Source organism: Diachasma alloeum, unplaced genomic scaffold (genome assembly GCF_001412515.2).
Source record: "Diachasma alloeum isolate Michigan unplaced genomic scaffold, Dall2.0 Dall_scaffold_00607, whole genome shotgun sequence".
NCBI classification, from domain to species: domain Eukaryota; kingdom Metazoa; phylum Arthropoda; class Insecta; order Hymenoptera; family Braconidae; genus Diachasma; species Diachasma alloeum.
This window is the reverse complement of record NW_021680739.1, coordinates 229,835-245,585: the sequence shown is the minus strand read 5'-3', so window position 1 is coordinate 245,585 and position 15,751 is coordinate 229,835. Positions and strand designations below refer to the sequence as shown.

General features: G+C 43.1%; 2 protein-coding genes across 2 annotated transcripts; both read left to right on the top strand.

Moving 5' to 3' along the window:
• Positions 1 to 7,987: 7,987 nt before the first annotated feature.
• On the top strand, positions 7,988 to 11,385 carry LOC107043615. Its single transcript, XM_015265178.1, has 3 exons — positions 7,988 to 8,308; positions 8,482 to 9,649; positions 9,860 to 11,385. Exons 1-3 carry the CDS (start codon positions 7,988 to 7,990, stop codon positions 11,383 to 11,385), a joined length of 3,015 nt encoding a protein of 1,004 aa, XP_015120664.1.
• A 403-nt stretch (positions 11,386 to 11,788) lies between these two features.
• LOC107043614 lies at positions 11,789 to 12,358 on the top strand. The gene has a single exon (XM_015265177.1). It carries the CDS (start codon positions 11,789 to 11,791, stop codon positions 12,356 to 12,358), a length of 570 nt encoding a protein of 189 aa, XP_015120663.1.
• Positions 12,359 to 15,751: the final 3,393 nt, after the last annotated feature.

The following is a 15,751-nucleotide window of genomic DNA, read 5'->3' as shown; positions in this document are numbered from 1 at the left end:
TTGTCTTGGAAATTTTCATTAATTTCTCGGAGTGCAATTGTTCACTCGACAGAGAAAAAACCAATAATCGGTCCTGATTTGTTGTAATAAAATGATTGACAGGATTCTCAAGTATCTCGTATGTAAATAATTCTGGGTGAATCACACCCGCCTTCGCTAAATATACAGCGTCGATGATAGTCTACAAAGTATATTGATAATTATCCAACTCCATTGTCAAATGATCAGACCAATCTCTCATTCGATTCATCATAGTATGATACGGTTGTCCATAAAAAGTTCCGTTCTTGGCCAAGTCCTCAATTAACTTGATAGCATCATGAAGAGCTGTGAGACTTGCTGCTGTTCGATTTTTCATTTCATTGGGTTTGTTATGTCAAGAATGAGTCACTTAATACAACTATACTGAATTAGAATTCAGTATATTGCACAAAGAAATAAAATTCAAAGATCATTTCGAGTTTACAGGATGGAATTTAAACATGACACCCATTTACAAACGTCCCCTTGTAGTACGAGTTCTAAACCCAAAAGTATTTGGAATTAAAAGTTGGAAAGGTTCACTTGGGGTAAAATGAAAAGAATTTTGAATAATTTTAAAGGGACTCAATAGAGTCTATATTTTAACAAAACAGATAGAAAAGGGGAATTACAATATTCGACTTACATGTGCTGCTCTGGTTTCAGTCGTAGATTATTTTTAAATTTGGTTAAAATTAATAACGCACTGAATTTAAGCCTTTGGTTTAAATTCTTAATTAAAAACAATAAAATAATTTTAAAAATGTCACAAGACTTGAGATCTAAGAAAATAATTTAGTCACGAAAGAATGGAAAATAAATAGACTAAAATGGAAAATAGTCAGACAAGACTAAATGAAAATAAAAAGTTGCGAAAGACTTGAAATATCGCCTTACTAGGTCGATAATAAAATTGGAACCGTGTCCAAAAAGAAACTGGAGTATACTAACTCTCAGATATGAGCTACGACACTACTACCGTAGCGATGACTGCAACTGCAACAGTAACTGTAACTGTCGTGCTGCTATCGCGCACAAGTCTTTATAGTTTATCTAGGAGGGTGTGCCCTCAGAATGCATAGGGAAATTTCGGGGACCAATTACAAATGACTCTAGCCGAAATTTCCCACTCCAGTGGTTTGAAATCTCCTTGTTTCCAGATCAACTCCCTCTCTCTACATGAAGATGTTTTTGGGGTGTAGGCAATCTTTTCTATTCCCCAACAACCAATGAAAATTGTTTTAGGAATACCCATATATTCCCTCCACAATTCTCTTTTATCTCTTATTTTCAACTTAGCGTTAACATCTTTGTTATTTAATTTTTTAGAAACAATTCAGATAAATTTCATGAAATTTTATGATAAATTATAATTCATTGAAGAAAAATAGTAATTTAATAGTAATTCAATAATAATTCAATGACATAAAAATATTGTTTAAACTTTAATTATTTTGTGGTTTTCCCACGTTGATAATATTTCTTAAACAATTATGGTAGTTTAATTAATATTCGAAATGGAAAATTATTCATAAAAGAATCATTCTGTCGTATCATGCATTTTACTATTTTTGTGCCACATGTTCGTCAATGTTTATGTCATTTCCTCCATGTGGGAAACGAAATCGTTACTCTATTTTTATATGAAATATTTGTCGTGGGAGTTACAAAATTTGGACCCACGCTTAGAATTTGTTATCAACAGTTTTCCGGTTCAAGAGTCCAGTGTTTATTGAAATTTACGGTTACACGTGGAAAGTGCATGACTAGGGAGACGAGACTAGACTCAAATGTTTACAGTGCATCTGATATTGCACAGCTGATATCTCCTTAATCTAAGAGAAACTCGCCGTTGGGAACATTTATATCGTTCACAGATGTGTGCAGCCGAAATATTCCTAACATCGAGGGGGTCACTTTCCCCGGTCACAGAAGATAATTTTGGGTTTCGAAAGTAGCTTCTGTCACTGAGATAATTGAATGACGACGTGAGAAAATGAATTTAAATGAATTTTCTGATGGATGTCAGAAGTTCATCATGCAGATGATGCAATCCTGTTTGAATTATATGTGGTCGAGAATTATCAACTATTTTATTCATTATCCGACCATAATCATGTTGAGTTTCATTCAAGGAATGGAAAAATATCTCTGAAATTATCCCCAGAAATCCTGAGGGTACATATTTCTTATCACTCATTGATTCATTCATGAAAAAAAGGAATTGATTCATATATTTTTCCACATTCTCCTATTTCATCAACAGATTTTCCGCTTGAAGAACGGTCANCAGAGGAATTATTTGATATATTTTTCCACATTCTTCTCTTTCATCAACAGATTTTCCGCTTGGAGAACGGTCACACATTTTTCATCCTCAGCATGGTATTTACATGTTTGATTCATGTTTTCCAGCATTTCTCGTGTCACAAACGGTCTTTGAGAAATTAATTTTCTCAAGTCAATATAAGTTGCAAGGCGCCACTCTGCAGTGGTGAAACGCACTCTGCCTGCCACTTCATAATGCAACCCGCTTTGACTATGAATTCCCGTGTTGAGGAAATCCACAGCCTGACAGAGTGTCACCGCGAGGACTTGTAACACAATAACCTTCACGATCATGTTGTCTAGCTCAACAAACACACTGAACTGATGAGTTTAAAGATGAGTGAAGGCTGATATAGTTCTCGCTACCCNTATCCAACTGTTATGACTGCTATCGAATCCCAGCCATGTAACATAATATCTGTTTCCATTTTTTTTCAACACTTTTTCTACGAGATATACATCTGGATGTTTCGTCTTCAGTAATTCTTCCTCATAGAAACTGCCACTAATTAATTCATTTTTATAATCCTTTAGCTTATATGTGATCGGATTGGTGTTATTAATTTCTCGAATAGTGAATATTTCAGTAGTCCAATTGGGGGTAAATCCTTTCTCAAAAACATGTTTTGCTTTGCTTATACGAACTTTATCACCCACGCGAAATTTCGGTCTTCTACTGTTCACACGAAAGTCGGCGTAAATAAGGCGTAATTTTTTTGCATTTTCTGTTGTTACATCAGCAGGCCTCATACCAATAGTTTGATGTTTTCTACGGTTATATTCACGTATGAGCTCCGGTAACACATCAATCCACTTGTAATTTCCACGCAAACGGAACTGTAGTCACATTTTACTCTTCAATGTTCGATTGAATCTTTCACATATGGACGCCTTCAAATTACTGAATGTGGAATATAAATTGATATTATATTCTTTCATTAATCCGTGAAATTCAGAATTGTAGAATTCTTTCCCACCATCAACATGCAAATGTTTCGGCACACGCCCCCGTTGGAGAATGGAACTCATAGCTCTCGTCACATCCTGAGCATTTTTTCTTTTTATCAGCTCAGACCACGCATACTTGGAAAAAATATCGCATACAGTTAGTAAAAATCTATTTCCATTATTACTCTTTGCGCAAGCCGTCATATCCACCAAATCTGCCTGCCATGTTCCATCCAGATCACGAATGTCGACTCGTCGCCGAGGATAATTTCTTCGTGCTGGACGATGTAATTCTGTCACATTCAATTTATTCTCCGACATTTTTGGGATCGCTCGGTATTCTTTCCACTAGTCTCATTAATCTACCAATTCTTTTATTAATATCCGCACACTTGCGTTTTATATCAATTTGCAATTCGTTAATTTTTATATTTAGAGTCTCTAGAGTTACAGCATCGTGCGCGTCCACTGGTATTGCAACATTACTCAGCCTTTTATCCTGAAGATTATAATTACCATCTGCAGTTAGTTTATAACCAACGCCAGGTGGGCCTCGATTGTGGCAGCCACTATCAGACGTCAAGTGGCGACCAAACACGTCAACACTCATTTCGCAAATGACAACAGATGGCAATGTGCATACTCTAATATATAATCCCCGCCTCGCGAAGTTCTTCAATAATTGATATAATTTCGTTATCATGACTAGGATTTTCAGCTCTTTGTGATGCCGCTAGTAATCGAAGACGGTCCACAAGTTCATTTGGATCATCCCAATAAATGTAGTCCACTCTGCTGAGTCGCTGAGCTCTCATGAAAGTAGGTAAAAGCCCCATGCCAGAGTACTTTGATCCAGCAAAATGTGAAATATATTTATCATATTTCTCACCATTCAGCTCTCGGATGCCTCCGCGAGATTTATAATTTTTTTGATGCCCATTAGTTGCAAGTATGATATTCTTATATGCATCAATATCACTCTCACTAATTAGAGTGTTATCAGGATTTTTCATGAAAAGAAGCTCCAATAATCCCTCAGTAAAAGCGTATTTCATGGTTTTTACTTTAATAAATTCATCCTCAAAAAATATGGGAGAGTCTCCAATCATAAAATTATGTGTAAGTTTGCGAACACCATAAGCCTTGTCCCATTTTGTTGTGTTGATTTGTGCCAAATATTTCCCTGCAAGAGTGTTGGCATCTTCTTCTGTCTCTATCTCTTCAGTGCTGGTCTTTGAACTTTTACTCAGAATGCGTGAGCTGCCAATGGCTGGAAGTATAGTAGCATCATGTGAATTTCCCAAGGATGGAATGATAGTCTCATTCAAAGTGTAATCAAATGAAGAATCGTCAGCTGTAGTCCCATAACTGTCTTCGGAGGCATCTCTCCGCGACAACATCTGCTTTGGTGTCTTTGGGGTAATCCTATATCTAAGTTTTCGTTGATTCTTGTAATCAATGGATTGCTTTCTATCATCAGGCAATTCAATTTTTTGTCTACTGTCATCGAATGATTTCACATTTCGAGCGGCTAATTCCTGAAGCGGTCTCACAATGGGTTTGAGAACTTCATTCATTGCTTCATCAACATTCTCTCTGCCTAATTTCAACAGGTTATGTTTTCGTTGAATAGCTTTTCGTGCATTGGAAATTTGACGTAAAAGCTCTTGTTGTTTGGACAATTCACCCTTGTGGGGAGGCATGTTGACTCGCTGGAATCTATCTCACAACTGTTTACTTCTTCCTCCCACAACTGTTATTTATTCGAATGAAACAATCGAAATTTTTCCTATATCGACCCCCATCAACGTCAATGTCTTTATCGATAACTAGAAAAGTATAATTGTCTTTCCAACAGGCTGAGCACAATTCTTTGAATTTCTCGAATGACACATCTGTGTTCACATGATCATTATAAATATGTCTCAAATTCATTTCATCCTGTTTAAATAATACGAGAAAATTGACATTGTCACGCACCAAATGTTTTGGGATGCGAGCATATGACTGACACAAATAAAAACTGTCAATATTTTTATGTCTCCCCATACAAAAATATGCCTTGATATTATTTTGTTTCTCGCATGCCACATCGTCGAATATGAACAGTGAATGCTCTTTTGCATTATCTACCGAGACAACTTCCTCATTGTCTGAGAATGGATAATACTTCATGTCATCAAGAGGTTCCAGTAAACTTTGTAAAAATTGATATTTGGGTTGATTGAGGGACTTTGAATACACATAAATAGTTTTCCCACAATTTCATGGACCACAGAAAACCACGCGAATCGTATTTGGTAGTAATCGGCCGTGACGTTTCGGTTTATTGGTATCTTTCACAGTTACTGAATCGAATTTAATGACGGGTAAACCGCTGAGATGTGTACTGAACTCCATCTTTATGACAACTGCGGCAAAAACCTATAAATTGATTGTTTTATAGCAAAAATTAGTCAGTTCCGCTTCAGACATGATTGTGCATAAGATCGCGCGCTAGCAAAAAGGGGAAAGGATTGTTGAACAACGTCATCAACAATCTTCCCGTTGAATTGCATTTGCCAGGCTAACAGTACTGTTGACCAGGCACGAAATTAACGAAAAGATTAGCTCGAGGAGATCCTGGGATTAATCCACTCGATGCTGATTGTAAGGGGCATGACATTGCCTACTCAAAAAATCTTCAGAATATTTCAGCACGACACGAAGCTGATAAAGTACTCACAGAGCAAGCTTGGCAATGCGTTTCAGCCTCAGATGCCAGTGTGGGGGAAAATCCGCTTTATTGGTAACGAACGCTATGAAAGCTAAAACCAAATTAGGCATGGGTGTGGAAAAATCAGGCACGGTTGTAAGAAAATTAGGCATGGGTGTGAAAAAATCGGGCACATGTGTGAAAAAATCAGGGATTGCCATGGCAGCTAGAAAAAAATCAGGTATGGGAGTGAAAAAACGTGTGGCTAAGAAGAAAAAGAGGAGAGGGAAACCTAAAAAGTGAGTCACAATTGGGGCAATCATCAGAGCTACCAAGAAGTCAATCAAATTGAATAATGGGTCACATGATGCTATTAGAACGGCACTCAACGGTGCAAGAGTAGCAATCAAACAGATTGGAGGGAGAAGTAGAGTTACTATTCCACGAGTTATTCCTGTTCCATCAAAAATTGGGGGAATCTTACCATTTCTCGTGCCATTATTTGCCGGATTGAGTGCCACGGGAGCATTAGCTGGAGGAGCTGCTGGAATTGCTAAAGCTGTGAATAGTGCCAAAGCCGCCAAACAACAACTCGCCGAAAATAAGAGACATAATGAAACTATGGAAGCTATCGCACTCGGCAGAGGTTTACATCTTGAACCTTGTTCGGTTTTCCACCGAATTGTTTTTCGCACACACGCACACTCACGCATACTCGCTCCTCTCGCATGCTTGCATGGCTTCTCAGGACTGACCTGCGCAACCGACTAAACTGACCAGTGGCCTCTCACCTCTGACACCTGAGGCGCCACTTGATGGACAGGTGTCCAGCGAACGCCCCCATTTAAATTGGGGTACGTTTGGACCCACTATGATCGACACCTGCCACCTTGCGGTCTTTCAATCGGCCTGATTTGCATTTCGGCCTTCGTACTGTGTACATTGTGTTCCGCGAATATCCTAGTATCTCTATTGTATTCGAGTTCTGAGTATTATTGCTCTGCGTTATAAATTCTGAGAACTGCGTTAATAAATATTGTGACCCGCGCTAATATTCTTGACCTTCTCAATTATTTAAATCTAACACGTGTAATTTTTTTGACTTCGATAATTAAATTGACTGAGTTAACCAACGTGTACCTGTGGTGATTTATGGACCTTCTCCCGCTCCCGTTGAAATCCGTTCGAATCTCGCCTATCGCTCGCAAATTCCACTCAAACCAGATTCGGCATCGAACAAACCTTATAAAAAGGGAATGGGCTTATATTTGAAGCCGNTGACTTCGATAATTAAATTGACTGAGTTGACCAACGTGTACCTGTGGTGATTTGTGGACCTTCTCCCGCTCCCGTTGAAATCCGTTCGAATCTCGCCTATCGCTCGCAAATTCCACTCAAATCAGATTCGGCATCGAACATTTTGGTCCTTCGAGCCGGATACGTGGAATAGTTTTCAGTTTAGTGGTGTTTTTCGGTTTTGATGAACATTTTCCCCGCGAGTGAACACGTGCTCAGTGGATAGACAGTGGTGCTCATCCTGCGGATCCCTAGACTCGTCGCATCGGACAACTCAAAAGGTGCTCAACCTGTTCTCAACGCATCGCTTCAGGAAACTGCCTTATCGACACGCGGGAAAATTCAAACGGAGCTTCTCGTCTAAAAGGGAAGTCAAATTAATTACAATTTTTGCGCTTCTCTGGGGTTTTGCTGATTTTTCCTCAAGTTCGGCTGCATGTGATTTATTTATTTTTTTCGATTTATTTACGCTTATTATTAACGCTTTTTGGATTTGCGCTGGAGTTCTGGGCTACGCTTTGTTTTCCGCATATTGCTTTTTCTTGCTTTTTGACCTGCGTCCTTGGCTCTTTGTTTATTTTTGAGCATCTCTCCTGGCACGTTCGCTTATTGTTTCTTTTTTAGTTTTTTGCAGCAGTTGATCGAGGTTGTGGTTTTTCTTGTTGGTTTCCTTTCTCTTTTTGTTGACAATTCCACAAGATGGTAACTCTCGAAGCACTGATCTCGCTGCAGATGACACGTGCATCCTTCATCGAAGGCATTTACATGGAGTCACAGGAGGAGAGCATCCAGCAGTTCGGAGTGACGGCTCTGGATTCCAAGCTCGTCACGCTGGAAACGTATTGGGCGAAGCTGGAAGCGCCTCATGAGAAACTCGTTGGCCAGAAAATCGAGAATTTGACATCTCTCGATTATTTTAAGAATCAGGTCTTCGATGTCGCGCTTAAGCATTACGCTTCAGGTAGAGTAGCGCTGCTGCAGCTGTTGGAGAAGAAGGGGGCTCCTAACCTCAACCAATCGGTTCGAGTTCCTGGCGACGCGCAACTACAGAGTTCAACGCGCAGAGCTCTTCCGGAGATTGAGTTGCCGAAGTTCTCTGGAGTGTATAAGGAGTGGAGGCCATGGAGAGACCTTTTCCATTCGCTGGTCGGGAATAANAGATCGAGAATTTGACCTCTCTCGATTATTTTAAGAATCAGGTCTTCGATGTCGCGCTTAAGCATTACGCTTCAGGTAGAGTAGCGCTGCTGCAGCTGTTGGAGAAGAAGGGGGCTCCTAACCTCAACCAATCGGTTCGAGTTCCTGGCGACGTGCAACTACAGAGTTCAACGCGCCGAGCTCTTCCGGAGATTGAGTCGCCGAAGTTCTCTGGAGTGTATAAGGAGTGGAGGCCATGGAGAGACCTTTTCCATTCGCTGGTCGGGAATAACCTGGAGATTCTTGGAGTCGAGCGAATGCACTACCTCCGTCTCTGTCTCTCCAATGAACCGTTGAAGCTCATCTCTAATTTGCCCGTCTCTGAAGATTCCTTCGGCATCGCATGGAGAATCTTGGTCGATCGATACGAGAACAAGCGCTTATTGATTACAGCTCACCTTGACCAGCTTCTCAATCCTGCTCCGATGAAGACGCACGGTGCCTCAGACCTTAATTTATTGACGAGCTCCGTTTCTGAGGCACTCAGCGCGCTCAAAGCACTGGATCAGCCAACAGATCATTGGGGTCCAATCGTCGTTCACGTGCTCACTCGTCGCTTGTCCAACAAGCTTCGTGAGGCATGGGAAAATAAAATTGGAGCCTCGACTGAGTATCCGACGCTTGAACATCTCCTCGATTTCCTACAAGGTCGTTCACGAGCCATGGAGACCTTGGAGGTTGGGTCTTCGGTGCACACATCGAACGACGCCTCTCGTCCTTCGCAGCCCAGCGTCCAGACTCGTTCGATGACCAAGAGTAGTGCCAAGGTCAATCAAGCCTCAGTGTCTTCGCATGCGCAGCAGTCAGCCCAGAAATCTCCCAGTCCAGCACAAATACAGTCCACAAAGTCGACGTCCTGGGCCGACGCGGGCTATCCTCGTTCCTACTGCAAGATGCATCACTACATCGCTTCTTGCAGCGGATTCAAGTCGCTTACACCTACAGCAAGGAAGGAGGTTGTCGAACGACTCTATCTGTGCTACAACTGTCTGGGGAAGCACAGTATCAGAGTCTGCCAGACCACTCGAACGTGCAGGACATGCCAGGAGAGGCACCATTCCCTGCTGCATTTTGATCGCGCTCGTCGTCCAGCTCAACGTGGTCCAGCATCTCAAGTGCCTCCCAACGCCGAGTGCTTCTGCTCCATCGACCAACTTGCCTGTCGTGACGTACACTCACACCGGTGATGCTGCTCAGGCTGCGTCTTCAGCCCATTCTCAGGCCTGAAGCGGACCGTCCCAAGCGTCGATTCCTTGTTCGGCCCATAGTTGTTCTGCGCAAACCTCTCGGCCTGGAGTCCTTCTCGCAACTTGTTTAGCTCTTTTAGTGAGTGATTATTGCCCTCCGCATCAAGTTCACTCTTGTTGGATTCAGGCTCCGAACTCTCGCTCATCTCAGATCAACTAGTTTGGAAGGTGAAATTAAAGAAAACTCGTAGTTCTGTCTACATAACAGGAGGGGGAGGATCATCGTTTGGGACAACGTCCGGCGAAGTACATCTCACGCTGCAATCGATCCACTCAGAAGAACGCATTGAAGTTACAGCTCACTCCCTTGAACGTCTCACCTCAACGCTGCCGTCCTTCTCAGCAGAGGGCCTCAAGTGGGATCATATCGAGGGTTTAGAGCTTGCTGATCCTCATTTTCGAGTCTCTGCACCAATTGACCTTCTCGTCGGTGCTGATGTTTTTGGTGAGGTCATCAAGCCCAACGTGATCAGAGGAGGGGTTCAGGCTCCAGTCGCTCAACTCACCAGCTGTAGCTGGATTGTTTACGGGCCAGCGGGACCTGATCAACCAACATCTTGCTCTTCTCATCACCTGAGCGTATCGAACGACGAGCTCAACGACCTTCTCACGAAGTTTTGGGTTCAGGAGGAAGTTCCTGGGCGCACTGACGCGAATCTCTCAACGGAAGAATTAGAGTGTGAACGCCACTTCCGTCAGACTCACTCAAGAGATAGCTCAGGTCGATATGTCGTTCGTTTGCCCTTCTCAGCTCCAGTTTCGTCATTAGGGAGTTCCTATCGTCCAACACTAGCTTGTCTTCATCGTATGCTTGCTCGAATCTCAAAAGATGAGCGCTTTCTCCAGCTTTACTCTGACTTTCTCAAGGAGTATGAGGATCTCGATCATATGAGATCAGTAACTCGCTCGACTCATCGCTCTTCGTCTTCGGTTCAGGCGGATTCCGCTTGTCGTTCTGACGAGACGACCTTAGCACATGAAGCGCAAGCTTCAGGAGGGTTGAGGGTCTCTGAAGGGCTTCAGGTAGGGCCGTCTGACGCTCAAAGGAGTTACTATTTACCTCATCATGGTGTAGTCAGAGAGAGCAGTGAAACGACGAAACTGAGAGTAGTGTTCAACGGATCAGCGAAGACCAGTTCAGGGAACTCACTCAATGACATTCTCCACATAGGAGCCAAGTTGCAGAGGGATATCTCGGACGTGCTGCTCTGGTCAAGACAGCACAAAGTCATCTTCATGACGGACATCACCAAGATGTTCCGTCAGATTAGAGTTCATGAGGATGACTGGCCCCTGCAGCAGATTCTATGGACCGACTCACGTGGAGAACTAGTCACGTATCAACTGACAACAGTCACATACGGCACGAGATCAGCTCCGTTTCTCGCAAACCGTGTTCTTCTTCAGCTGGCTGAGGATGAAGGACATCGGTTCCCTTTGGCCGTCTCGCCTATCGTGAAAGGAAGATACGTTGACGACATCTGTGGAGATGCGGACACGTATGACCAACTCGTTAGGACCGCGCAAGAAGTTCGTGATCTCTGCGCTGCTGGAGGAATGCCTCTGGCAAAATGGCATAGTAATAGTCCAGCGCTACTCCAGTGGCTCGCTCCTGATAGTGCCTCCAATGACCAGCGAGTTTATGAGGNATGACATCGAGCAGGCCCGACTGCTTTGGATCAAGCTCACTCAGTCTGTGCATTTTTCAGCTGAGCTTACGACCTTGTCCAGAGGGCAACGTCTTAGTTCATCTCACTCGCTCACTCGATTGACAGCGTTCCTGGACCACCGGGGAGTTCTACGCGTTGGAGGGCGCCTGAAATTTGCTCAGCTTGACTGCGAAAATAAGCATCAGATCATCGTACCTCGGGATTCGCAGTTCGCTCAGCTCATCATTCAGGATGCCCATCTCAGGACTCTGCATGGAGGAACGCAGCTGACTCTCGGTCAACTCAGAAGGTCTTACTGGATCCTCGGAGGACGAGCCCCGGTAAGATCATTCATCCTGAGGTGCGTTCCATGCGCTAGATAGCGGGGGATCAGAGCTCAACAGCTCATGGGCCAGCTCCCAGTTGCTCGTCTCACACCTGGTCGAGCGTTCCTCAACACTGGAGTTGACTACGCCGGACCAGTGTCTCTCCGCTCGTGGAAGGGGCGTGGTCATAAGTCGTACAAGGGATGGCTCGCGATCTTCGTCTGCATGACCACGTCCGCAGTCCATATTGAGGTCGTCTCAGATTACGCAGCCGATGGATTCATCGCTGCGTATGGTCGTTTTGTTGCCCGGCGTGGACTCTGCAAGAACTTGTTCTCAGACTGCGGAACGAACTTCTTCGGAGCCGACAAGGAATTGAAGAAACTCTTCTCAATGGCGTCTAAGGAATCGAACAAACTAGCCCAACTCTTGCTCAGCGATGGAACCAGATGGTCTTTTAACCCTCCAGGTGCACCGCACTTTGGAGGCAAATGGGAAGCCGCGGTAAAGTCGGTGAAGTTCCATCTCAAACGAACGATCGGCGATGCTCTATTGACCTACGAGGAACTCACTCGCTCAACTCGCGACCACTGGAACTGCTATCAGAGGATCCTGATGACGTCAGCGCGCTCACACCAGGTCATTTCCTGATTGGCCAGGCCTTGACCTCCGTTCCTGACCCTTCGCTGGAGCATTTGAACGTCGCTCGCCTATCTCGTTGGCAGCTTATCCAGCAGAAGGTTCAGTACTTCTGGAAGCAGTGGTCCACTAGCTACCTTCAACATCTACAGTCCATCTCGAAGTGGCACCACCCATCTCACGACATTAGGATTGGTTCCATAGTCCTTCTCACCGACGAGAGGTTTCCACCAACGAAATGGCCTCTCGCTCGAGTCATCGCTCTCCACCCTGGTAGAGATGGACTCGCCAGAGTGGTCACCATTAAGACGTCCAGTTCTACTTTGCAACGGCCCATCTCGAAGCTTGCTGTACTGCCAGTCTCGACCAGCGACACTTAAGATCATCTCGACCAGCGATACCTAGGATCATCTCACGTGATGACAGCTCTGCATCATCGGGTTCATCATAGTCCATGTTCGGATTGGGTCATGGTGAGGATTTACGACCCTCTCGGTGGCAACTGGTCCGGAGTGGACGTGAGTCTGCAGGGGTCTGCTGGAATTTACGCCTCCTACGTCCTCGGCTGTACTCACACCTGACCGTCACTGGTGAACTACGATGGTGATATTGATCTTTGAGAAATCTTGTCCTGAGCTCGATTAATCTTTTTTTGTTTCAGACCAACTCAGTCACGTCAGCAGCTGCTGACGGCGGGGGAGAATGTTCGGTTTTCCACCGAACTGTTTTTCGCACACACGCACACTCACGCACACTCGCTGCTCTCGCATGCTTGCATGGCTTCTCAGGACTGACCTGCGCAACCGACTGAACTGACCAGTGGCCTCTCACATCTGACACCTGAGGCGCCACTTGATGGACAAGTGTCCAGCGAACACCCCCATTTAAATTGGGGCACGTTTGGAACCACGATGATCGACACCTGCCACCTTGCGGTCTTTCAATCGGCCTCATTAGCATATCGGCCATCGCACAGTGTGTATCACTTTTCCGCGAAGTCACTATTTTGCTCAAGTTCTTAGAACTAATTGCCCTGCGCTATCTAAATNTCGCGAATATCCTAGTATCTCTATTGTATTCGAATTCTGCGTATTATTGCTCTGCGTTATAAATTCTGAGAACTGCGTTAATAAATATTGTGACCCGCGCTAATATTCTTGACCTTCTCAATTATTTAATTCTAACACGTGTAATTTTTTTGACTTCGATAATTAAATTGACTGAGTTAACCAACGTGTACGTGTGGTGATTTATGGACCTTCTCCCGCTCCCGTTGAAATCCGTTCGAATCTCGCCTATCGCTCGCAAATTCCACTCAAACCAGATTCGGCATCGAACAAACCTTATAAAAAGGGAATGGGCTTATATTTGAAGCCGAAAAACTATTCAAGATGGTACCACGCAGGGCTCTGACTGACGGGGATATTGGAAAGTATGCAAAACTCATGGAAATTCCCCATTTCCGTGGTGTTTTCATGCGCAATGATCTGCCGAAAAATGGTCCATTGAAAAATGAGTCAGCCATCATTAATTTGGATGACAAAAAGGGTCCTGGAACTCATTGGGTTGCCTACAAGAAAGTGGGGAACGATGTTACCTATTTCGATAGCTTCGGGAACCTGCAACCGCCTACAGAACTCTTCAATTACCGTGGAGTTGGTAGTATAAAATATAATCACGAACGTTTCCAGAACTGGAATACATTCAATTGTGGACATTTATGTTTGGCATTTCTCAATGGATGCCTATATAAGAGCAAACGTTGATGACTTTTACTTAGTCGATGTTCAGAAATCATGGATGATTCATTCACATTGACAATCTCAGGGGTATCATCCGTGTTGGAGGTGCAATATTTTCCACCAATCGAACTTTCTCCTCAGAAGAATTATGTTCTTGGACTCGTGGAATTTTTAACTTTCAATTCCATTCCAAACGTCGATATGAGCAATAATAAATTGCACATAGGTGATACAATCCTCACCATTCTGACGGGAAGTTACGATATCTCAAAATTTATTGTAAGTGTGGAAAAGAATAATATTGATATAAAAATCAGAAGTAACAATAACACGTTATGGAGTGAAGTGTCATGCAATAAGGATTTGGACTTGAGGCCTGCAAATTCCATCGGTCGTCTCCTTCGTTTTACCCCTAGAGTTTTAGAGGCTCATAAAACTCATCAGCCTGATCAGCCTGTAGCCATTCTCAAAGTGAACGCTCTACGAGTGGAATGTAATATCACCACTGGAGCATACAACAACAGTGATAAAGTTCATACAATTCATGAATTTTTTCCTGTGGTGCCCCCTGGGTATAAAATTGTCGAAGTACCATCGCAAGTTATTTATTTACCAGTGTCTGTAAAAACGATAACCGATTTACAACTCCGAATCGTTGATCAAGACGGGGACTTGGTGAATTTTAGAGGCGAAACAATTACCATCAGGCTACACATCAAATCTATTGTATAATCATGGGCATAGTATATAATCGTAAGATTGGCTACTCCTATAAAAGCCCCCAATCATGCCTCGCTTCAATCACTTCGCATGCTGGTTTCAAGGGGTTAACACCTCAGAACGTGAAGTTTCTCAAGAGTCTCGGTCTGGCCGTAAGAAAAAGTGGAAAAAACGTTTTTGTCAAGTAAAAATCTTATTCGCCTGTTGTATACCATGGAGGAAAGCCTGAATATCAAACTCCCCCCGGTGTTTGAAGATTCCATCACTTACTATGAGATCCATGCACATCAGTCATATACCTCGACGGCACTAGATAATAGTGATAAAATTCGCATCACTGTACAAAATTAAGATCTCTGTATTTTACCAAGTAAAAGTTNGTGGAGTTGGTAGTATAAAATATAATCACGAACGTTTCCAGAACTGGAATACATTCAATTGTGGACATTTATGTTTGGCATTTCTCAATGGATGCCTATATAAGAGCAAACGTTGATGACTTTTACTTAGTCGATGTTCAGAAATCATGGATGATTCATTCACATTGACAATCTCAGGGGTATCATCCGTGTTGGAGGTGCAATATTTTCCACCAATCGAACTTTCTCCTCAGAAGAATTATGTTCTTGGACTCGTGGAATTTTNAAAATTGATAAAGTGAAGAAAGTGGGGATTACTACTGTCATGAAAAATCTCGTGTCATTAACACCAAATCAAAGTATCTCAATGGAAAATGCCGGATGGTTGGGTGTGNCGATATGAGCAATAATAAATTGCACATAGGTGATACAATCCTCACCATTCTGACGGGAAGTTACGATATCTCAAAATTTATTGTAAGTGTGGAAAAGAATAATATTGATATAAAAATCAGAAGTAACAATAACACGTTATGGAGTGAAGTGTCATGCAATAAGGATTTGGACTTGAGGCCTGCAAATTC